Source organism: Dipodomys spectabilis, unplaced genomic scaffold, assembly GCF_019054845.1.
Source record: "Dipodomys spectabilis isolate Male_0828 unplaced genomic scaffold, ASM1905484v1 ptg000075l, whole genome shotgun sequence".
Lineage (NCBI taxonomy): Eukaryota > Metazoa > Chordata > Mammalia > Rodentia > Heteromyidae > Dipodomys > Dipodomys spectabilis.
The window spans coordinates 9366208-9391372 of NW_024870752.1; the positions used below are offsets into that span (position 1 = coordinate 9366208).

General features: G+C 37.9%; 1 protein-coding gene across 1 annotated transcript in view; it reads left to right on the forward strand.

Annotated features, from left to right (window-relative positions):
• Gpc6 (glypican 6) overlaps positions 1 to 25165 on the forward strand; it is a 981663-nt gene that overhangs the window by 232354 nt on the left and 724144 nt on the right. The window contains exon 2 of the mRNA XM_042682659.1: positions 20686 to 20844. Within this exon, the coding sequence (XP_042538593.1) occupies positions 20686 to 20844 (159 nt within the window). The remainder of the gene's footprint in view (positions 1 to 20685; positions 20845 to 25165) is intronic.

Genomic DNA, 25165 nt, shown 5'->3' on the forward strand with positions numbered 1-25165 from the left:
GCCTGGGAACTCTCCCTCAGATCTTCAGCTCAAGGCGAGTGCTCTATCACTTGAGCCATAGCTCCACTTCTGGTTTTCTGATGGTTTATTGGAGATAAGAGTCTCATGGACTTTTCTGCCTAGGCTTGCTTTGAACTGCCATCATCAGATCTCATCCTCTTGAGTAGCTAGGATTACAGGTATGAGCTACTGGCACCGGGCTTGTCTTAGACTTGATGTTAAAGTTTATAACTAACTTTCCAGTGATGTGCCTCATTGGCTTTGTTAGACATTAATATGATATTAGATTCCTTTCCATGCTTCATGATTAATTTACATTTGTTGTTCTTTTCTGTGTTATGTTATATAAATTTGACTTTGGCAGATTAGTTTGGAGAAGGGTTATCTTAGACAAGACTTAAGTAACTTTTCTTATTTTGCAGTCATATCACAACAAAATACCACTCTGGTGTGTGTGTGTGTGTGTGTGTGTGTGTGTGTGTGTGTGTGTGTGTGTGTGTGTAACAGTTCTTGTATTGAACTCAAACTCTGGCCACTTCCCCTTAGCTTTTCCACTCAAAGCTGAGCCTCTTCTCCAATCACAGCTTTTGACTGGTTAATTGGAGACAAGAGTATCTGGGATTTGTCTGCCCAGGTTGGCTTTGAATCTTAATTCTCAGATCTTGACTTCCTCAATAGCTAGGAGTGATCAACCTATTCTCTGCCCAAATCTCACTTTAAAAGTTCATAATGTCAGACATTTTCTCCCAATTATTTGTGTATCTCAGTTGTATAGTAGCAACACTTTTAAAAAACTGTATTTTTTTGTAAAAGCTTAAACTGCATTTTGTCTAATACAAAGATTAGATGAAAGCATTAAACATAATTTGAATAATCAACCTCAAAATCACTTTCTGCATAGTAATTTCTTAATTGTAGAGAGGGAAAAAAATGAAAGGGAAACACTTTAATTGTTACTTCAGGAGGTTGCTTCACTGAAGTGGTTATGAAAGCAAAGACAAAAGAAAGCTCATGATAACATCACAGTGGCTATTTGAGTGGAATTGTATTCTAGTGTGTTGGACTTGTGAGGGTGCCGTACATTCTTTCTGCATCCACTCAGCACACCTATGTGAAGGCCCTCACGTCTCACTCAGACTGTGATTAAAAGAAAACCTGAAGGTCATACCTCTAAGTTGCTCTATTTCCCTTGTAGAAAGAGAGAATTAAAAAAAAGAGAGAATATTGAAGTTCACTCTCTAAAAGAATGTTTTGCTATTGAAGATTTCTTTTTTCAACTGAAATATATCTTATCAGTGAGCACTGAAGAAATGTTTTAAATTGAATTGTGTAGTGAAACCGTGAAACCTTCCTCTGTAAGACATATTTGACATCTTAATTTTCTTGCCTATTCTGACATAGAAAGTATTGGCTCTTCATTCATCATAGATCTCACTAAACTTTCTTATGTAAACTTACAATGAATGATTAAAACACACTGGGCCAACTGGGAAGGCTCTAGTTTTCATTTTCAAAAACCATAAAATGCTTTGATTTGCAGCTGTTAGAAGGAAGTTCAAATATTATCAGAATACTGCCAACTTGCAAAGTACAGCTGATCTATTACTGGTGACTGTGTAAAATTATTACACTGTCCCATCCAGGAACCAGATGGTCCATCTCCCTTGATTTGAGGAATACTCGTTGACTACAGATTTTACTTCATGTCCTACTTGTTTTATTTCCTAAGCCATTAAATACATATATACACATACATACATACATATGCATATACATATGCATATACATATACATATACATATACATGGTGATGGATAGAGGCGTTACAGTTACATAAGTCTGGTAATTATTACATTTCTTCCTGAACAATGTCATCCTTTCCCTTGCCTTTTCCCAGGTTTTTCTTTATGTCCCTACTCACAAGTTATGGAGCTCATTTTCAACATAGTGAGCATTAGTGCTGCATTTGCTCACCCCTTCTCCCACCCTTTCTGTATTCCCACTTATCTTCCCAAAGACAGATAAACTAACAAACAAGACAAAAGGTAAAGAAAACCTAAACAGCCACAAAGGGAGCGGGAAAACTCTTGGTTCTATTTCTTGGAGTTCATTTTGATAAATATTATTTTATATGATTACATGGACTCAGCTATTAAGTCTTTGTGATCATCCCCTTAGAATATCCTCCTTTAAATTATTAAATTTTTGACTATAGATTTCCCGAAAAACTTCATCTTGTACTAAATTGCCCTGTTAACAACTCAGTTTAGTTTCTTAAAAAAAAAAAAAAATCAATGCTTTTTAACTCAAAGGACCAGTAGCAAATAAATAATGTCTTATTCCCTATTTTGTTTTTGTTTGAAAGTAAGCAGTATTTTCACAAGCAAACTTGCTTCTGGAATCAGCATATGATACATACATACAAACACACATATCTGGATACACACATACACACACACACACACACACACACACACACACACACACACACCACATGTTGGGGCACCATTGCCTCCTGCCTGTAGTCCTAGTGACTCTAGGGCCTAAAATCTTAGGATCATCATTTGAAGCCTGCCCTGGGAAGACCAAGCCAAGAGACTCATCTTTCAAGTGACAGTTATGAACTAAAAAGCCAAGCCAGAAGTTCAGGCCCTGAGTTCAAGTCCTAGTATAGGCACATGCACAAACCAAAAGTTATAGTCTTTAAAAATAACTGAAATTTCTGGAAAAATTGCAATACCAATCTTGTCTTTTAATCCCTATTTAATAACATGTTCTTAAATCTACTGCCGCTAGCATTCATGTGATGTGTCTCAGTGATTTGAACTGTCTTTCCCAGTGGGTCCCTATATGGAGATACCATCACATCTAGTGTAGAGCCCATCTCGTTGTCTCTCACTCAGGAACTAGTAAACTTGACCTCAGGGCTTTATCTCTATAGTGTAGAGGACACTTGATTTCTACATCTCACATTTCCGATATCAGGATTTTAGTTACTTTTGGTTACCAATGGATCTGAAAACAAATCCGTGTGTTTGCTTTTCTGGTTGACAATCACTCCCAGTATGCCTTGAAATTTAAAAGAATTTAAAGAAGTCTCGTTGCACTGTGTAATTTTCTGAAAAATTGCACTGGTAAGGACTGCTGTTGAGCAAATTTTAGGAAATCATAGAGATATTCTATTTTGCCAATCTTAAACTCACAGAGAATTACATTTTCTTTATAAGATAGATGAGAATGTCTAAGGTTGAACTCTAGGGGAAGAGTTGTTTTGTATTGTTTTTAAGAGAGAAAACTACAGGTAGTAAAGGGGGATTTATCTTGATTCTAGTAGACCGCTATCCTTAGTGAAGCTTCTTAATATACCAATCACATCGACTCAAACAAGATAGCTACTGGATTTTCCAGTCACATTGCTATTTTGGACTTATTAATGTTTCAGAGCTTACTTGTCTTCCGTTGGCAGGTGCTTGCGTATGCTGGTGACTCTCTTGCAGGCTGATTAACTGTTGCTTTTACAGTTGTCACATCTACTTTGGGCTGTCTCCCACAGTTGCCTTACTTCTGAAGCAAGAAGCCCCTCGGGCCTCCATGACTCTTAATATGGCATGACTGCTCCTGAAAAATGTTAACAGTTTGTGGCAGATGCTATGATAACGCATGGCAACACAGTTCCATGTGGAGCCTGCTGGCAGGGCCGTGTTTAATGCGCCACCCCTTTCGTTCTCCCGTGATACTGGGTTCATTGCCCAGCCTTTGGTTCAAAAGACTAGCAGCAAATAGAAGATGTGTTTTCTGCCATTTGTTCACAGTGATTCACTGCAGAACCTGAGACAAAGACAGAAAGGAGGTTTATTATATTATCTCTGTTTGTTTGGCATAGAATTTCATTTATTCATCCATACTAGATGCCCATAAATATACTAGGTTTTATTTTAGTTACCTTTACCCTTAACACACCTTTTAAAATAAATATCACTCACTTTCTGGTATCCTATTTTTCCTTGTATTTTAGGAAGAAGCTGCGAAAGACTTTGAAAAGGAATAAAGATAATGGCTAGGTGTCTTTAAAAACAGACTGGGTTATTTAATTCTCAGGAGTTCCTGTCCTTATGATAATCTTTAAGGTACTTTATATCTCTCTAGCTTGTAGACAATCAAGAGGAATGCAATATGTTTTCTGTCCATAAACATGCATGCTTTTTTTATCCTTTTCAAATATAATTGTGTTTTAGCTCCCACTTTTGGCCCATCAATGATGATAAGGGAAATAATCTTGGAGAAGCTGGCATTGGTACATCCACTCATAGAAAGAATGAGAGAGAACTTTGCCTACCACTCTCAGACTTGAACAATCCTATTGTTCAATTCAGTCACAGCAGCACAGTATTTTCTCAGACTTCAAGACACTCATTTTATCAGAGAGAATTCCACACCCAAAGTTCATGTTCAAGAATGATCCATTATGTCTAACACTAGAAGGTCATAGGACCTCAACTGTGTATGAACTTTGGTGAAATGGAGGTGGTTGAATGCCATTGGAATCTTTCAAGCACTGTGAGCTGTACCTTTCATTCTTTGTCACAGTGAGAAGTGCCAGCACCCGTGACTTGGACCAGCAGTGAACATATGTAGGGACCTCACCATGTGCTAGTCTTAATCTGGTTCTAGTAATTTTGAAACACGTAATAAGTTCTGCAGAAAATCTAAAAGTGAGCAATTAAGGGTCATTTGCTTTTGTTCTGGTGAACGGTCTAGCCTTTCTTAATAATACCCTCCACACCAGGTTGTTGGCTTAAAATGGACCTCCAGTGTCCTTGCAGGGCTTGTTGATGGATGAATCCTTTGGAAGCTGTAAGGCTGGATAAATACAGTGTGTTTCTCCAAGGGCAGGGCAATTGTGAAGAGCCACATTAATTTGGAGGAAGAAAAAAAAGAGAATTTCCTGTGAATCCCTAGAGGATGTGCACATCCAGACTTACAAATCCCAACCATTTTCACATCCTTTCTATATCTTTAGTTCGCTACCATGCATCGGGCAAAGTGTCAGGAACATGTTACTCCCCGCCCAAGAGGTAGCTAAAGATTACTCTCCCCAAATCTGCTCTCAAAATTCAACCGTCTACGAGCTTGTGTGAAAATCAACCTGAGTGTCACTGAAACCAGAATAGCTTCCGGGAGTTTATCTGGGAAAACTGTCAGATGTTCTTCTAGTGTGTTTATACAGGTTTATTCACTTTATACTCTTGCCTTTATTTCTGGGATTTCCTCCAGAAAGTGGGGACTATTGTGTAACAGAACAGGCTGAACTCTCTTAGGCCCTGTAAGGAGAAGTTAAAAACATTGTTTGGTCTGTTTAGGAGTGATTTTTCTTCTTCACCTACCCCAAAGCTCTCAACAGAAGGAGGCTTCAGAGATGACTGACCTTTATGTCAACCAATGGGAATCTTGCAGTAGCGTGCACTATATTCTGAGATGCTTAATTATTTGAAAGAGTCACAGATATCTCCAAAAAGCATTACATAGTAAATAGGCGACAGGCGGAAATGGTAGATGAATGTCAGAGGAAGTGTATCAGTGAGTAGATAAATGAACAGGTTTACTTCTCCGTGACTTCCATCTCTCTCGCGCAGGCCCTGTCTGTAGTTACTGGGAGCGTTTTATGTTACGACAATGCATAAGGAGCTATGCAGTTTATGATAGTTGAAGTGAAAATATGATGCAATGTATTGGTGTGTATGTGTACATTAGTGTTCCTCACGCTGGTGACAATACAATCAGTGCACATCTCAGGCCAAACCTCTGACATCTAACATGCATATTATTTTAATGGCAATACCTCTCAGTGTTCTACTTGAGATTGCAATTGAGAATGTGTACTCATTGAAGAATTTTATATATGGAAAATTATGTTATCAATGGATTTATGGACTCTAATTTGATGAGTTCAGATGAGTTGCTCTTAAAAGTAGTTTAAACACCGGAAAGTTTGAAAATCACTATAGACTAAATCTCTACAGCAGAGTTCCTGGACTTCCCTAACTGGCTTTACTGCTTCACCTGGTCATGTTATAAATCAGCTATGTTTGTTTCTGAGTCTATTATTCGCTTTGAATTCTACATAATGAGAAGTCTCTGACTTTCATTACTGCATTGATTTATCCTTAATTTATTTATTTGCCTAGCCAAAATGTATTGGATAGCATTATGGCCTAGGTAGTTTGGAGCAGGCGTTAGGAACCTAATTGCTGAGCTGTTTTGCAGGCTCTGCCCTTCAGCAGATTATGCTTCTGCATGAGATTTGGTTTACCACTGGCATGCAAACATATGTGTAGCACACGTCCCTGTTAAGGGAAGGACAACAAGAAGTGGAGTTAACACTTCCCCAGACTCCACATAGAGAAGTTCAAAAGAGGTTCCATTGATGAGAAAAGATGGAGGGGATAAAATTTCAAGGAGATTGCAGGGCTTCCCAAGTGGAGACAAAAGCATAATAAGGTCAGTGTATTGTTAAGCATACTATACTCATGCTATCAGTATTTCTGTTTGTGACAGGATTTAAGGAGACTGTCAAGATGAGTGGAAACATAGACTTCTTCTGCATAAATAGTTTCCAATGAGGGTTCATTAAGATGAACATTCTAATAGACACAATTAAAGGGATTCAATGATGTGTTACATGTGTATCATTCTCAACTGAGATGGTCAATGTAGGTTTCTCTCAGTAGAAGTTATTTAATCTCAGGGCATTTCTTGAGGAGGAAACACATGAACCACAAATTACTTCTTATATTGTTTGAACTATGAAAGAATCCTGAAAAGGCACTCATTGACATGATCACAGGGAAGGTCTACATATAAACAGGGCTGAACCTGACCCTTAACTTCCTTTGTAATACTGTTATGAATCTGTACATATACTCTCTACATTTCTTCTTCCCCTCATATACTGATATTTCATGCAGGAAGTTTCATAGCAGATTATGTGATTGGCAATGAACAATGACACTGAAGAATGCACTGGCATAGGCTAAAAGCTATCTTTTTGGAAGTAGCACCCACCCTAAATTTCTCGCTTGTTTTTCCACCCAAACTAGGCCTCAGTTTAGGACCCCTTCTCCATGAATATCTTGCTCTAAAACAGCCCATGTGAGAAATGTTTTCTGAGGTTCAACAATGTTGACAAATCCAGATATTTTGCATATTAGGAAATAATTGCTGGGTAAAAGTAAGGATACACCTATTTTTCAGAAGCATGATATAAAATAATTACTCCTTCTGCCTCCTTTGACAGTATATTCCCAAAGATATTCTCAAAAAAGGGATCATGACTATAAACAGCCAGTATATCTACTCTCCTGTTAACCGAGTGACTGACTATTTGTATTAAGAAATTTTTGTTTTTTAAAAATATATTCTCTTAGCAAGGCCCTGGTGGCTCACATCTGTAATCCTAGCTACTCAGGAGGCTAAGATCTGTAGATGGTGGTTTTAAGATAGCTTGGACAGTAAAGTACATGAAATACTAGTCTCCAATTAACCACCACCACTAACAACAAAATACTCAGAAGTGGAGCTGTGGGTCAAGTGATAAAGACCTAGTTGAAACACCAAAGCTCAGTGACAGCACATAGGGCCTGTATTCAGGGCACCAAAAACCCCAAAACCAAAACCAAACAAACAAACAACCAGCCAACAAACAAAAAAATTCTATCCCTGTTTTTGTAAGTTTAGAGATTTTATTTGTCATTTTTATTTATACAGTTTGTGCCAGTATTGGGGCTTAAGTTCTCACTTGGCTTTTTCAGTCAAGACTGGTACTGGAGTCATACTTCTACTTCTGGCAGATTGATGATACATAAATGATAATGGTCTCATGGACTTGTCTAACCTGTCTGGCTTTGTATCTTGATGGTCAGATTTCAAGCCTTCCTGAGCTGCTAGGATTACAGTCATGAACCATGACCACTTGCTGTTTTAAAATTATTTATCCATAATTAACACATACAACATGATGTTTTGGTATATCTGTACATATTGAAATTTCTTCAGTCAAGAAAACAAGTATATCTATCACCTCACACTGGTGTGTGTGTGTGTGTGTGTGTGTGTGTGTGTGTGTGTGTGTGTGTGTGTGTGTGTGTGTGTGTGTGTGTGTGTGAGAGAGAGAGAGAGAGAGAGAGAGAGAGAGAGAGAGAGAGAGAGAGCGTGTATGCGTGCATGTGCCTGTGTATGTGTGTTTATGTCTGGTAAAAGCAGATGATTCCGATACTCTTTGCAAATTTCTCTCATGGAGTACAATATTTTTAACCAATCATGCCATCTTTGTTAACATTGTATTCAATGTAAAGACATTTTTTAGCCTTCCATATTCAGCATAATCAATTTAGTCCTTCATTTCACCTTCAAGAAAATGGGATGGTTGCTCTGATTCCGACAGAGTTATTCCCATGTCCTCTGAGGTTCCACCTTCCTCTTTGTTTGAAACCATGGCTGAACTTTAATCACAGGAATTCATATGTTTTAATGCTTGAGTCCACTGCTATCACCTAAACACTGATGTTCTAAAGCCCTAGGTCTGCCTTTGAAGTTATGTCATTTTGCAGTCTAGATCCTATGCACAAATTTCAGGAAGAGACCTCCTGCCCTTTATTAATTGCAGAAGTAATGTCAGGGGATGAAGAACTATCTCCTTTTTGGGGGAGACCTCCCATCACTCATGTGTGAAATGGAGACTAATGCTATTTACCTGTGGGCATCCATCTTTAATGATTAGTGGGAATTAAAGTAATTATTATAAATTAATGGCTCTATGAGTTGTAAAAGGTTGGATCTTATGGAGTTTCATTGTCATTGAGGCAGGCAATTAGTGAAATATACACTTAGAGTCTGTCCCATAGATCTTGTGTCATTTCTAGCACTTTGCCTTTTATGACTTTCCTCTGCATGATATGATCTGTGTTACAATCAGGCCTTTGCAGATGCATACTCAAACTGCAGTATTTTATGGAGAAGAAAAATAATTTTTCATCAAGGCTTGCATGCAGTTCTATTTGATTAGGTTCTTAATCACTCACCCAGACTTGGCCCCTGTACTGAATTGGTGTGTGAACTAGTTTACAGCTATTGAGCTTTGAACAGTAAATTCTGAATTCTCAAGTGAGCTGTCATATAATTTAAGAAGAATGCTGATATGCTGTTATCAGGGTCAAAAACAAGCACTTTGTAAATTGGTTTATTGTATATCACTGCAGGATCACCAAATTCAATTGTAAAAATGGCTAACTTTGAGTAAGCAAAGAGTAGTGTGGGATTGCAGCTGCAATAAACTTGAAATTGATCATCATCTGTGTGAGAATTTGTAGGCGGCAGTTGGCTTGATGGATGCCCTATGGGGTCACAGAAAGGAAAAGATGTAAGTCAGCAGCTCTGGTCAGTTGAGTTGCAGAAGGTCATATGGAGCAGTGAGTTACTGTATGTCTCATTTTGGCAAGCGATGTTTGAGCAGTTCAACTAGATCTTGCCAAGCCTGGCAGTAAAGACAACACCTGGCCAAAAACAAAAAGGAGAGGAAAAATAATTTAGAGGAAAGATAACCTTGCAGGCTGGAGGATTAATATCGTCTTTGAACATCTGGCTATGCAGTTTTGGGTAATTCTTAAGATATGTATGGCAAAAGAATTGCAATTAGATGTAAAATTTGCAAAATATTTGTGAATGGTACTTGCATCTCTCTGTTTAGAGTTAGCAGTAGCCTCTCATTTGAATGCAAGAAAAATATGTTTACAAAATGAAAATGGGACATAAGTTAGTATTTTTAGGGAGCATAAGATGTAGTATATTAACATGTATACATATATTTAGACACCTGGATATCATTGGAAGAGATACCATACGTAAAGTAAGCCAAACCTGTCAGGAACTAAGCATTGGCTTAGCCAATGCTACCTATGACCCCACAACTCTATGTATTATAAAGGTATTCTGCCCATAATACTGGATGTTGTCCTTCAAGCTTTTTGCCTGAATGTATCATAAAAAGCATATTTGCAATATTGTACATGGCAAACCAATGTAAAACTACCAAAGTATTCACAAGAAATATTTTTATTTGTTTCATGATGAGCTCGGAGACATTCTATTCTATTTTAAACTTGATTGCTGGTGGCCACCTGCTAACAGAGTTTTAGATCCTCCAGTAATAAAGATGCTTGAGCCAGGGCAAAGTGAAGGAAACAGGTGTAACCTCCACTGGATGCTTTTACATGCTACTAGAATTTAAAGAGATAGGCAATAGCACCACAACTTGTCTAGAAATCAAGTAGACACAGTTATAAGCAAAGAGCCTTTGTGGTAAACATTCTGCTTGATGGGTGCATCAATGTTGAAGCATTGGGCCAATGTCTAGACGTATATCATCTCATGGAAACTTGTGTTTCTCTGTGTGGAAGATCTTAAATCATCGATGTGTCTTTGCATGCTGGACTTCTGAGATTCCTAAGGACAGGGGTCATCTTATTACTTATTACCAAGGATGGCAAATAATAATGCATGTTATTTATTCAGTTCATTACTGAATACATGGGTAAATTTATGAAGAATGGAAAGATAGTAAAATGTATCTTATTGAATAGTTATTCCACAAACTATCCTAAGACCTATACCAAGGTGCCAAGAATATATTAAGACATTGGCGCTTAATTATTGGTTTGGGGTCTAATGGCAGTGGGTATGAGAAAAGGGCTATGGAGCAGTGAACCTTACTTAGGTAATTCACTCTGGTAGCCTGGAGTAACAGCTTTCTTCTTTACTGTGACTCTCTGTCCTAAAATAGCAGGCAAAGTCTGGGAATGAAAATTGCAAAGCATGGCTGAGTCATCTTGGTTCACCTTGAGTGATAAGAACCTTGCTGTGACAGGTAGGAACTTTCAGATGCAATGGATCCCAGTGCCCCATCCTCCTATTATACTCTCCCTCTCTACAGAAAATTCTCTACTGTGTACTCGCACTCTGACACTCAGAAATGACTGTGAGGAACCAATTTTCCTTTGAGGCAAATAGTTATTTGACCAATAGATGTCAATGGGGGTTGTGAAAATGACAGATTCTCTTGGGTTTAGGGTTTTGGGATACGATACTTACCTAAAGGAATGGCAGCACCAATCCACAGTATATGTTGTTTTTCTTTTTTGTTTTCTTTCTTTCTTTTTTTTTTTTTTTTAAAGTAACACCTTTTTATTTTTAGTAGCATAAATAGAAGAGGCCTGATGATAAAATAATAAACCTTCAACCAATTCTCTCATGGTCCAGAGAATATGAGCTCAGAATTAAAATTTACTTTTTGCCTTAAACAGTCTAAACTCATGCATGTCATTTTTAGAATCATAATTGTACCTTCCACTATGGAATTCCCTCTGTAGTAAATTTGGATCTGTAGCCAATTGCTTGATTTTTTGCTACCCAGTTATTTTTCATTTTGAAGAGAAATACCTTGCTCCTTGCTTATTCCTGGCTTATGTTCTTATTAAGCAAGCAAGGGTGACTAAAATTCCAATTAGTAATACTTTTTAAAGATCTTAGCCAATGGTTCCATGGTGCTAAGCAACCTGTGGGACACTGCTCTGAGAAACACGATATGCATTTGTCTTCCTTGAGTGGTATGCTGGAGCTGCACATACTGGCTTCTAAAGAATGATATTAAATTGTCAGTAATTTTCGCAATCTATTGCTAAGCTGGGCCATTATTCAAAATTACACTGTATAAAGCCAAGTGGGTTGACACTTGCCTGTAATCCCAGCATTCCTGAGGATAAGGCAAGGAAGGTCGCGAGTTCGCAGCCAGCCTGAGCTATATAGTGATACACTGTACCTATGCATGCATACTTAAGTATCATATATAATGCATGTTTATGATTAAAGCACAGGAAAGCAAAGATAAGAGAGACCTTACACTCATTTCTTCCTGATTATTTTACTAGTTGGGATGTCAAGGCATATTGTACCTGAATAGAGAGAATATCTAGAATGGATATTACTGCATACTTCTTTCCCCAAATTGACATCTGGCGACCTTGTTCAATTACTAGAAGTTATGACATTAAAAATGTGTTATTTTAATTTAGGATAAATTAGAAAATATGTTAGAAACTGTTTCTTTTTACATCAGGCCTTCTACCCCACAAAAACAAACAAAATACCAAAACACTTTGGAGAGCTGGATTTATGATGGCATGTTGTGTAACCCCAAGTGTTTTTCAGAGAAAAAGAACTGCTTACACAACATGCTTGTGTACACATTACATTTGAATATACATCCAAACACATACACACATATGAATGGGAGAGAAGGAGCAATTTGGGTAAGGCCTCTCATGTTATTGAGGGTAATCTTTATTTAAAAGCATTTGGGCACTGGGTGCTGGTGGCTCACACATGTACTCGTATCTACTTAGGCTGAGATCTGAGGATCACAGTTTCACAGTTTGAAGCCAGCCCTGGCAGGAAAGTCCTGAAGAGACTCTAATGTCCAATTAATCACTCAAAATCTGGAAGTGGATCTGTGGCTCAAAGTGGTGGAATGCTAACCTTGAGCAACAGAGCTCAGAGTTAGCACCCAGGCCCTGAGTTCAAGCCGAGTAAAAACAAAAAATAAAGTATTTGGTAGTGGATGTTAACCACATCTAAAACATTCCTTCACAGACCTTCTAATTGCTACTGAAATGTACCAGCATCTTGATGATTTTACCATGGCACCTTACACTGAAGAAATAGCAGTGACTTCATTTATTGCCTAATCCAAAAAATTAAGTACTTGTGTCCTAATGAATTTAGGCTATTTGAAAACAGATATTTTTATTTATTAATTATTGGTCATAATTATTTAGTAATGGATAACACAGGAATTTCTCAAATCCCAGAGATGGATTAGATACCATTACCCTCCTTTCCTATGCCACAGAAATCCTCACACACTACTTATGACGTGAAAATTAAGAAAAAAAATGACTGTTTACAAGGATATGACATCCTTGAAAGGAATGTAGTAAATCTGATGTTAGAACTGTGAACTCCATCCAACAAATACTTTCATGCAGTTTCCAACAGACTGCAACATCTTGAAAATTTAAAATATTCCATGACACCCCATAAGTTCCCGGCATGCCACCCCCCCCCCCCCCCCCGCAGTGAGCTTTATCATCAGAGTAGTGTGCATGCAAAGCAGTATGCATGGCATCATGGATTTACACTGTTGCTATGATTTCTTATTGGTCTTGTGATATACAACCACAATTTATTTGCCTGATGTCTTTCTATAGAATAAGAACAATTGTACCAATTAATTTTTATTTGAGATGTTAAAAATTATTATTGTTAAATCAATGCTGGAAAACTAGTGTGTGTGTGAGTGAGTGTGTGTGTGTGTGTGTGTGTGTGTGTAACTACATAGCTCCTTTTTGTATTTTTCTTGTATCTCAGATTGGACTTAGCTTCTCAAGTTCTGGGATTACAACCTCACTTGGCTAATATTTAGATGAGGTTAATTTCCTGTTTGTGTATGTGAGGGCCTTGGATATGCTAGGCTACATACCCAGTTGCACTGATTATGTTATATTTAGTGCTAATAAATGTCAAATAGTTTCCATTTTATACATGTGTGATAAAGAGTAAACATGTAGTAATAGCTTTAATTATATACAGTAATATATGCATAGGATATATATATATATTATGTATACATATATAATGCATATATATGTACATTTAAGATGAAAATAAAATGTCACCTTGAAAGTGATTAAAGTATTTGCAAGTTTAATAATTCCATATCATATCAGAACCAATGTTACATGTAAGACAAAGAAATGATGGTTTGCTGGTATCTCACTCCTGTAATACTAGTTACTTAAGAGGCTGAGATCTGGAGCATCATAATTCATAGCCAGCCTAGGTGAAGTCCATTAGACCTCACTTCCAAATCAAATAGCTGAAAGCAAAGTAGGAGCTGTGGCTTGAGTAGTTGAGCTGGGATTAGCAAACAATCCCCAGGAGTTTAAATACCATGAACTGCATCCCCAAAATAAATGGAAGGAAAGAAGGAAAAAAGGAAAGAAGGAAGGATGGAAGGGAAGAAGGAAAGCAGCTGGGCTTTTTTCAGCCTTGCTGATCTTCAATCCCTTCCTACTACATATTCCATGCTCATTTTCTCTTGTCCTTATTCACCATCTATGCTCCTCTTCACCCTGAACAATAAGCTACTATGAAATAAGAAAGTCAGCTGAGTGGTGAAGGAATATTGGTATACTTCTATGGAATTTATTTCTATCATCCTAGCATGTTAAAGTAGCATGTAGTGATATCCGTATGTAAACAGTTAAACAATTCACATCTTGGTACCATTTTCAAAAGTGTTATTTTTTTATATAAAATCAAGAAAGAGCATTGAAGAAATACAAGGCTACCATTTAATGTCTCTATTGAAAAACTGACAACCTCAAAGGATGACAGCAATAATAAGACCCACCCCCTGGAGATGGTTATTGAATTTCCTCAAACTTGTTTGAGAAAGTGAACATTTCTCATTATGGTGCTGGCCAACTTCACTAACAACAGCAGCCCTTAAAGATATGAAAGGATCATACGTAACTGTACTCTAACATTGTTGAGAAAGTGCTTATTTGGAAGTTCAAACAAATGAACTGGAACCTATTTTTTTTTTAAAGAAACAAGTTGCCTTCTCTATTCAGGCATGTTTGATTAGCTTGTATAGGAAGACTATAAAACTAAAGACAGTACAATTTAAATTATTTTTACACTGTTAAAGTCTATGTTAAAGTGAACTTATTCTATAAGTTAGCTTCTTTTCCTTAGAAGATTTGCTCAAATCCATATATTAGGTGCCAGTCCAACTGACCAGTTATTGAAGGAGACATGTCAAATAATGAAATAATTCAGCTTGATACCAGACAAGTAAATTAACTCTATTTCCACAGTTACAAGATGAGAGAACTTCGATAGACTACACGAACAGCAAAGAGCCAGACCTAAAACAAACATTGCTCTTTCATACGTTTGAATTTGGATTGAAGCATTCTTACATCTTACCATCATTTTACTCTTTAGATTTTGTGACTTCTCTCCCTATGCCTACGCTCTGGCAGTCCAAAGGTTTCCTTGGCTCATTAGTCTGTGAACTGTCACTCAAAGAAATCACTTCATTTTTACCACTTCCTGGTTTAGAGTGTGCATTCTGAGATCCCCACAGTGTCACCCCAGGACAGAGAGTGTGACTTGGATTTGAATTTTCACAGAACGTTAACATATCCAAATATATTATTTTTTTTTCTCAAAATTTTCCAACTATTAGTTGCAAGTCCTATAAAAACAGGCAGTTGACTGGATTTGGCCGGGAGCCGATAAATACCTGTTCTACAGGAGAAAAGGAAACCCAAACAACAAATTGTTGTAAGCTTCTTGAAGCATTTAAAGTCATCTTTTTCGTCTTCTCTTTCCTTTCTCTTCCTTTCCCTTTCCTTCCCTTCCCCTTCCCTTCCCCTCCTTTCCCTTCCCTTCCCTCTTTCCTTTCCTGTTTCCTCTCCACTTTCCTCCCTTTCCACTTTCCACTCCCCTCCCCTCCCCTCCCCTCTCCTCCCCTCTCCTCTCCTCTTCTCTCCTCTCCTCTCCTCTCCTCCCCTCCCCTCCCCTCCCCTCCCCTTCCTTCCTCTCCCCTCCCCTCCCCTCCCCTCTCCTCCCCTTCCCTCCCCTCTCCTCCCCTTCCCTCCCCTCCCCTCCCCTCCCCTCTAAGACCTTCCCTCCCCTCTGAAACCTCCCCTCCCCTCCCTTCTCCTCTTCTGTTCTCCCTCTCTCCTCTCCTCTCCTTTCATTTGTGCCAGTGCTGGGTCTTGAACTTAGGACCTGGAGCTGTCCCTTACTTTTTTGCTCATGGCTGGCACTCTACCACTTGAGCTACACCTTCAGCTTCAGATACTTTTTGGTAGTTAATTGGAGATAATAGTCTCATGGACCTTTCTGCCTGGAATGGCTTCAAACCCTTAATCTCAGATCTCAGCCTCCTGAGTGGCAGATTACAGGCATGAGCCATTGGCACCCAACAAGTCATAGTTTCTTAATATGAAATACTGGGTCTCTAACATTTTCACTTACATATAAAATGTACTTCAGTCACATTTACTTTCCAATGCTCTCTAATATTACATTCTCTCCTGCATATAGGTAATCCTGCTTGTATGCTTATAGCTTTCTGTTTGTTTATTCATATATTAGGTTTAGATCCTAAAAAATAAGAGAAAAGATACTATTTGTTTTTTTTTCTGATTCTTGCTTACTTAACATGATGACCTCTAGTTCCAACTTTTTTTTTTCTGAAGACAAAACTTCAATCTTTATGGAAAAATTCTACTTTGTTGTATATGTGGCAATAAGTTCTTTATTCATAAATTGTTGATCAATTAGGCTGATTCCATGATTTGTCTATGCAGGTGATTTAGAGGAATGATAGTGGCTATTTTAAAGCTTAATCTAGCTGTAAAATCAGCCTAAGGGCCAATTGTATGATGAATGAATTAGAGAAAATTTGGTAAATACACAATAGAATATTTCTCAGCCATTAAGAAGAATAAAATTGTGTTGAGTCTAGAATGGATGGAATATTACACAAAATAAACCAGACTCAAAAAGACATACTCAGTTTTTTTTCTCCCTGAGTCTAGACCAAAAAATGAAATAAATGTACAAGAGAAAGCGGCAGGAGTGAATATGGTTAAAAGAGAGGGTGATGAAGGATGAATATCATTGAAGTACTTTATATGCATGTAAGAAAATAAAATGATTAAGCCTATTAACTTCTTTAACAATTTGGGAGATAGAGATAAAGAAAAAGAAAGGGAGGGAATTTGATCGAAGTACATTATATGCATATATGGACATATCACAATAAAACTGCTTTGCATAAATAATATATGCTAAAAAATTAAGTAAAGGTATTTGCCAAGCACTACCAAAAACAATACTGAACAAAGTCTAGTTTAAGAGTCTAATGAACTCATCTGCCCTGTGGGAGATATTCACAAACACAGTATTGGGAGGTGCTTTGGAAGTGTATTTCCTTTGGGAATTATTTTTTACTTTGTGAACTTCCCCTATCAGCTATCTTCCTCAGGAAATGCAACTCTATGGGATCTGCTGGCTTTGAAGTACCCATGAATCTGAATAAAGAGGACATGATCATAATCAAAATTTTGTGACTTTCATGAATGAATATTACTCATGTCCCCATACAAGTAATTAGAACACACAGAGTTTTTGTTTTTGGTTTATGTGAACTGTTTTGTTTTGTCTTTGTCAGGATGGATATTTCAAAGGTTGAAATAACTGGTTAGTAAGCCAGTTGCCTTTGAGAAAGCTATATTTCTTCCTCCCCATTTCCATAAGCTCTTTCCATGGAAATGGGTATCAGAGTCACATTGGTAAACATTTTATAATTCACATTGGTCTATCCTCCTTCTTTTTATATTGTCAGAACCTTGGAGTCAGAGCTGTCCAGGTGCACATCTGTACTTGGACAGATTTGGTTGTTACAACAGCAGCAAGTAAGCAACATGGCCAACACTGGTGTCTCTAGTAAGAGCATCTGAGAAAGAATAGGATTTGGACTTGATGTGGCTTGGGTTGATCCAAAGAAACCACTGTTTCCACCTAGATTATGCTGTGTTTGCAAGGGAAGAAAATTCAGAAATAGAGTTGTTTTATAGTAAGGTATCCCAACTGATCCCATCATGAAACACTAGTTGACACTAGTACAGGAATAAGTTCATCAGTGATTGTTGTTGCTTTCTGAGCTAAGGGGAGAGGTATTTAGTCCTTTTGGTTCAGGTTTCTTGGCTTCTTTTATCATGCTTCAGAGAAATCTTGTCTGAGGTTGGCCTTCTGTTTGTTGTAATGGAAGGAGCACATGGATTCTGAAAGGCCAGGGCAGCTTGTATGTGTTTCTTCTTATCTTCTCCTTGCCTCCTCTGTATCAAAAGTGTTTTGGCTACTATTCTTTTTTAATACATTGCTAGGATTTGTTCCTAGGTATCCTAATATACAAATATACAAATAATAAAGAAATACTATATATCTGAACAACCAGCAAACTGTTTAAGAAAATGAACACCAGAAGTGGGAACATGTTTGGGGGAAGGGCAAATAGAAAGCACCACAAAGGGAGGGAGGAAGGGTGAGCAAATGTTATAACTTTGATATGTGTGTATATATATTTATTATATTTAATGTTACATTAAGTGAAAATTGAACTATGTGATTTGAGGGTAGGAATGGGAAGGGAAAATTGGGAAGAGCCATGGAAGGCTCTCCATTGATCAAGATACATTGTACTCATGTACTCATGACTTGACTTTTGGTATTGAAATCTTTTTGTATAACCACTTAATAGTCCTGTTTATGTATATGTATATTACATACCAATCAAAAAGCTTAAGACATAAAAGATTACAGGTAAAAATATTTGAACATTTTTCTCAAACCCTAATCCCTTCTAGAAGGAAACTGTTTCCTTGAACTTCATGTATATATTATTCTCAAGAATAAAATATTTTGTCTCTTTTAGAAAATACACATGTGATGTTTTACAGTCTCCTTTCTTCTTAAGCATCAAAGAAGATCACTCTTCAATATATACTTACGATTATATTTTAAATTCTGCTATTGTTTTAAGTAGGCAATTAAGTGTTTATTATAATGACTGTGGAAACATGAGATACCATAGCCATCACCCAGAGCTTAAAGTCATACTTTTGAATGTACTGTTAAAAATCATAAGGGAATGTTATTATCATAGTATTGCATACTTTATTCATTTAGTTTTCCAGGTCCTATTATAAGGTCAGGAGCCATTTGCTGGTTTTATGTAGCGGGGCATTTTTGACACAGACTGAGCTGCCTCATTTCATGTAGTAACAGACCATTTTAATTTCACGAAGTAAAGGATTGGGTCTGTCTTGCAAGTAGCATTCAAAAGAAGTGGCTGAGCATATTGGGACACAAATCTGTTGTGTCAAAGTTAAAACTTGAATTCCCTTTAACTCTCCAATTTCTGTATGATTCAGCACTAATTAAACCCATAAATGGCTCCTGCATCTAACAGAATATTTACTTTCTGACAGGTAATGTCAAAGGAAGAGGGGAAGTATATTTGTCATAGGAGACCTTCCCTTAACACACACACACACACACACACACACACAAACACACACCACATGGGCACGCATATGCTTGTTCCAACAGGCACAATGATGGGAAGAGGATGTAAGCAACTATTACTACCATACTTTACTATTCTAATCAACTCTGATGATGAGACTTGATGTCTCTTGCTTTGCTGATATTTCTAAAAGAAAGCACACTTACTGTATGGAATTTGTCATCAATGTTACTCTGTTTATTTTGAGTGAAATCAGGAGGGAAGAAAAAAAAAAGCATAGTGTTTGAACACCAAGATAGGGACACAAGAAGTTTTATCTTTGTTGCTTTTGTTTTTAATATACTTATAACGTACTATGTGAATTTTTTTGTTTCTTTTGTATGTTCTTCCTCCATGGTATAACCCCTGTTTTCAATGTATTTGATTCTGGTGCCTTGCATCTTGTATATACATTGTTCTAATTTGGGGAGGGGAAAGAAAATAACAAAATGCTGAAATAAGGATACAGGTTGACCCATTGTAACAATGAGATATATAAGATACCATGTTGAAAACTTTGCAACTTGGGTGGGGAGGGAGGAGTTGGGGAGGTGGGGAGGGAAGGGATGGTAGGGGAAAAACAAAGGAGGGGGTTAACAATGCTTAATAGGAAATGTACTCATTACCTTACTCATGTAACTGTAACCCCTCTGCAGAGTAGCTTTATAATAAAAATATATATTTAAAAGAAAAAGATTTGATGCTCCTGCTCTGACATCCTGGGAAACAGTAATTGAGTTTCACTTAAGTCCTTTTTTTTTTTGTCAGTTGTGGGACTTGAACTCCTGGCCGGAGAGCTGTCCTTGAGCTCTTCAGCTCAATGTTAGCACTCTACCACTTGAGCCACAGTGCCACTTCCAGTTTTCTAGTGGTTTATTAGAGATAAGAGTCTCACAGAAAGCTGGGCGCTAGTGACTCATGTGTGTAATCCTAGTTACTCAGGAGGCTGCTATCTGAGGATCGAGGTTCAAAGCCAGCTTGGGCAGGAAAGTTCATGAGACTCTTATCTCCGATAAACCACTAGAAAACCAGAAGTGGCACTGTAGCTCAAGCAGTAGGGCACTCGCCTTGAGCAGGGACAGCGCCTAAGCCCAGAGTTCAAGCCCCACAACTGACCAAAAAAAAAAAAAGAGTCTCACAGACTTTCCTGACCAGGCTGGCTTTGAACCATGATCCTCAGATCTCAGCCTCCTGAGTAGCTAGGATTACTGGCATCAGCCACTGGTGCCTGGCTGACTTAAGTCCTTCATTAGGTGTTAGGAATGTATAATACATAGAAGCACTGATACCCAGATGGCATCCATGCAGATGTTTGGTTTGCACAAATGGATCAGGTTTTGAGGCAAATGGTAGAGAGGCTAAACCTCCAGAAGGTCTATATGAAGTGTTTGCCCTTCAGTACTGACCTTGTATTCTCCTTGCTGCAGGGGAGCATTTGCGGATCTGTCCTCAGGAATATACCTGCTGCACGACGGAAATGGAAGACAAGTTAAGCCAACAAAGCAAGCTCGAGTTTGAAAACCTAGTGGAGGAGACAAGCCATTTTGTCCGTACCACATTTGTGTCAAGGCACAAGAAATTTGACGGTAGGCAAAAGAGTTTCCACTTCACTTCCTTACTGGTGTGCTTTTCTACAAGAATGCTTCTGGGCTATGAAAAGTGTGTTTTGTAAGGAGAGTTTTTTTTTATTCATTCCCTCTTAAACATTTATAGTTTTGTCTAGTCTTAGATAAAGCCTGAGCCTTCTTGACAGTATATTTTTATAGTAATATCTTGGAAAAAAATTCTGAGTTAACAAAGACCTGTTTTGCATGTGTGCTTTGCCTTTGTGATTTATTCTGAAAGATTCCACTCCTTTTTTTTCATTATTTGAGTGATTCTAATTCAAGCTTTGTCACACAGTAGCTTGTCTTCAATTTTCATGTGGGGATTTTTCTTTCTAAAAAAATGTGTCACTTAATATTATGTGAAATAGAACATCACTTTTTAAGAGGACAGGCTTGTCTTAACTGCCAAGGACACAGAGTGCCTTATTGTAGAGTTTATCTATCACTGCAGTGTGTCACACATTACAGAGCAGTTATGATTCTCCATGTGAGGATACATTTCCCATAGATTTAATCTCTCCTTTGATTTCTTGATTATGAGCAATTGACTTTTTATAGCCCAGTTTTAAAATAAATATTTCATATTAGGAAGCACAGAGTAAGAACAGGTTTTACTAGGATTGCAACATCAGATTTTCTCATTGGAGCCTCAGAGAAATACTCAAATGCAGTATGATTTCAAAATATGCAAGAGTGTTAATTATTTTTAAAGTATAGTTAGTATTTTTGGCAAGTGTATAACTTTTAGTGCTTAAAGAACTCGATGTACCCTACTATAAGTCATTTACAAATTTTGGCACGCCATCCTTGTTGCCCATTTGATGGATTCCGTTTTTCTCCGGCAACAGAGCTAGTTTTCCTGTCGTTCATCCTCTAGTCAATGCATAGAGCCAATTAGTAAAAGTGTTGTCAGCCAGGCACTAGTGCCTTATGCTTGTAATCCTAGCTACTCATGAGGCTGAGATCTGAAGATCAAAATTCAAAACTAGCCAAGATAGGAAACTCTCCAATGAACCCCTCCCCCCCCCCCACTCGCCCCTCCCACAAAGCCAGAAATGGGGCTGTAGCTCAAGTGGGAGAGCACTAGCCTTGAGCACAAAAGTTCAGGGACATTGTGCAGGCCCTGAGTTCCAGCCCAGAGACCATCACCAGCGCCCCCTTGCCATATACAGACACACTCACAAAAAAACACAATTAAATAAATAAAAATGAAAGAAACAGAAAAAGGGTTGCCAAAGTTTTTTCTTTCACTTTTCTTTTCAGTAGGTAAAATGTTCCATTGCTGCTTTCATCTTTTTTATTGTGACTATTACTATAATGCTAACTTCTTTCCAATTAATTCACCAAGTTTTTGAAAGATGATGTCTTCAGTAGGCAGAATGGGGTGACCGTCTTCCTTGTTATAAGGACTTACTCTTTCTGTAAGGGACTCAGTAGCTACATTGTTCTTTATGGACCTGTATGAAAGTAACTCCTTATGTCCATGTAGTGCTGTGAATGTTGTGGCCTTGAATGCAACTAGAGAGTAGTTGAGGGTTTCCCTGGTTTGATAGATTGCACATCTAGTGGCTTTCCAAGAACTCCTCGTGGGACTCTGTGTTTGGGAGCCGACAATCTGTCATTGCAAATTGAGGCAAATTGAGACGTTTTATCGTTTGCTACAGAAAGCAGGTGAGAATCATCTGCTGATTTTTATCTATGTCTTTGGGAAATAATGATAGTGCCTTCACCCAGCTGTGCTCCGATTGGTGCTGCAATCATTGGAAGGCAACATCCACAGTAAATAATATATATTGCTTTTAAGAAAAATATTAGCTGTTAAGTAGTTTATAGGAAATTTCTTTCTTCCTTCTTTGTTCCTTCTTTCCTTTCCTCCCTTCTTTTCTCTCCTTTTTCCTTACTTCTTCCTTCCTTCTCTTTCTTTCCTTCTTTCTTCCTTTCTTTCCCATCCCCTCTCTCTGCAGCTTTTTTGGGTGGTGGTTTTAGACAAGAAATAAATCTGCTTAACAAGCCTGAGTGAGATACTTTTGATATGATATCAACAAAGCTTAATACCTTTGGATCTAAAAGACTTAATCCCAGATCTCATTTGTCTTAATTAAGAAACCTCTCCCTTTCTCTATCCCTTCCCTTTTACAGGTGTGTTTTATATCATGCTAATGTACTTAGGGGTCTAATGTCAGTCACTTTGACAAGACATTGATTTTGCTCAGGTTGGAGTTGACAATGGGGTGATGAATTCTTCAGTCATACTGCTGTTCACTGTGGTTGCATTAACCTGCCATGGGAGAGAAGTTAAGTTTTTCTTTTATGAAGATTTCAGCCAGACTTTTAAACAAAATCTAAGTGATATTAGTGAGTCCGTTCATGAAAAGCTTGTTCTTTCAATAATGCTAGAAAGTATATCAATTGAAAAGTCACCATTGGGTTTTTCTGCCCTTCTTTGGCCAACTTCACTTTGCAATTGTATAATTTAGCTAATTCTACCAGAGTGGGGATCTGCTTGTGGATGCATCGTAAGTAGTGTTGCATTCATAAGGAATGTTTTTCTATTCGCTTACGTGTGTGTGCACACTTGCACATACATATGTGTACATGTGCTGCTACTGATGGAACCTACAATCTTGTGCATGCTAAGCATACAGTCTTGTGCAAGGAAAGCATGGCATACTGAGCTATAACCGAAGCTCTTCCTTGGGCCCTTTATTGTGGCATTTCATTGTGGTATTTGCCAATGATAGGAGTTGGTGTGAACACAGGAGGAAGACCTAGGATCCATTGTGGACTATTGTTGTTTGGGTTTTATTTTCATACACAAAACCATTGGTGCTGTAAGGACTTGGATTTATATTTAGTGACTTCCAATTTTGTGTGGGTCATTTTGTATTATGTGCTTTGGTCTTAGAAAGGTACTCTGGCTCAAGATTCTGTCTCTGGTTCCAGTTTCTCAGCAGTCTGGTTTGGTCATTTGTATTTTTTGCATTATAGGTTCGTATTGTGTAAAAGATGAGGATGGTTTATGAAATACTACTGCCCAATTAAGAAAAGAAGGCAAGGACTTCTACTTTCATTAAGGAGAGCAACCATTTCATTTGCAGCCAATATATGTGATCCAGTCCATAATATATTCAAAGAGAATAAATTAAATCACTCTAATTATCAGTCTCCCCTTTTGGTTTCCTTTCTTTTATTGGAAATCCCTTGATTCCCTTTAAATTCTTACTTTCTGACAGTGGTAAATTCAAAACACCAATATACTTCACATAAAATTCTCTACTGTTTATAGCCAAATTCTTTCCTAACTTTTAATTAATATTTTGGGTAATAGCAAATATTACTATGTGTAATGACACATATTTATTGGATGTCAGGAACCTAGTCCTGAATCAATATGAATTATTTCCCTACTTTCCTAAATCACCAAATATGCTCTCTAGCCTCATTAGTGCTAACATTTACAGCTGGGAAAAAAGAGTTATCTATGTCACTTCTGGAAACTTTATCTTTGGCAGAGAATCTACTTATTACTTCCTTTATAAACATAAAATTGCAGTCCTATGAAAATATATCATAGATACTTATTTTCTTAATATTGATTCTGCCCCAAGTGATGTATAGATTTTTTAATTTATTTGTTTGTGTGTAAGTATTTCTCATTTCCCAGGCATGTCTCCACCTTTCCTATTACACACATCTGTTCTTGGTCCTCACCCTTTGGACTGGGGCCCTGTCACTACAGTGCTCACCTAGAACTATACAAGGATGTACTCAACTTGCTCCGTAGCCAAGTCCAGCTTGTCCGTTGTTCCCTCTGGTTAGAGCTGTACCCAAACACGCAGCCAAGTCCATCTGGCAGAGTGATTATATTATTCCTTACTCTCAACTTTGTCATCTCTGCACAACCTAGCACTAGCACTGCCACTGGCTACAGTTCTGTGTTTCGTGGCCATTGGACCTGTCAGTTTGGCGTTTGTGCCTGGGTCCTCATTGCTTTTGTGTTCCCAATGTCTCCTGTGAATGATGGGCAATGGAGAAGTAAACATTCTGATAGTTTTAACAGAAACACAAGGCAGAACCTGGCCTCATTCCTCATTCTAAGATGCTATAACCATTTATCAGGAATAAGTGCAATGTAAAGTCACAAAACATCAAGTGCCAAGAGTCAGGATTCTGTTCTGGGTTGGGCACACCTGGATCGCTGCCCTTAGCCACCTCTACCCCATAATCTCCACAGTTGTTTTCCAGTTTCCAAATGTGCTGACAATTTCTGGCCAATGAGCTGTCCTTCTATCTCCCCTGC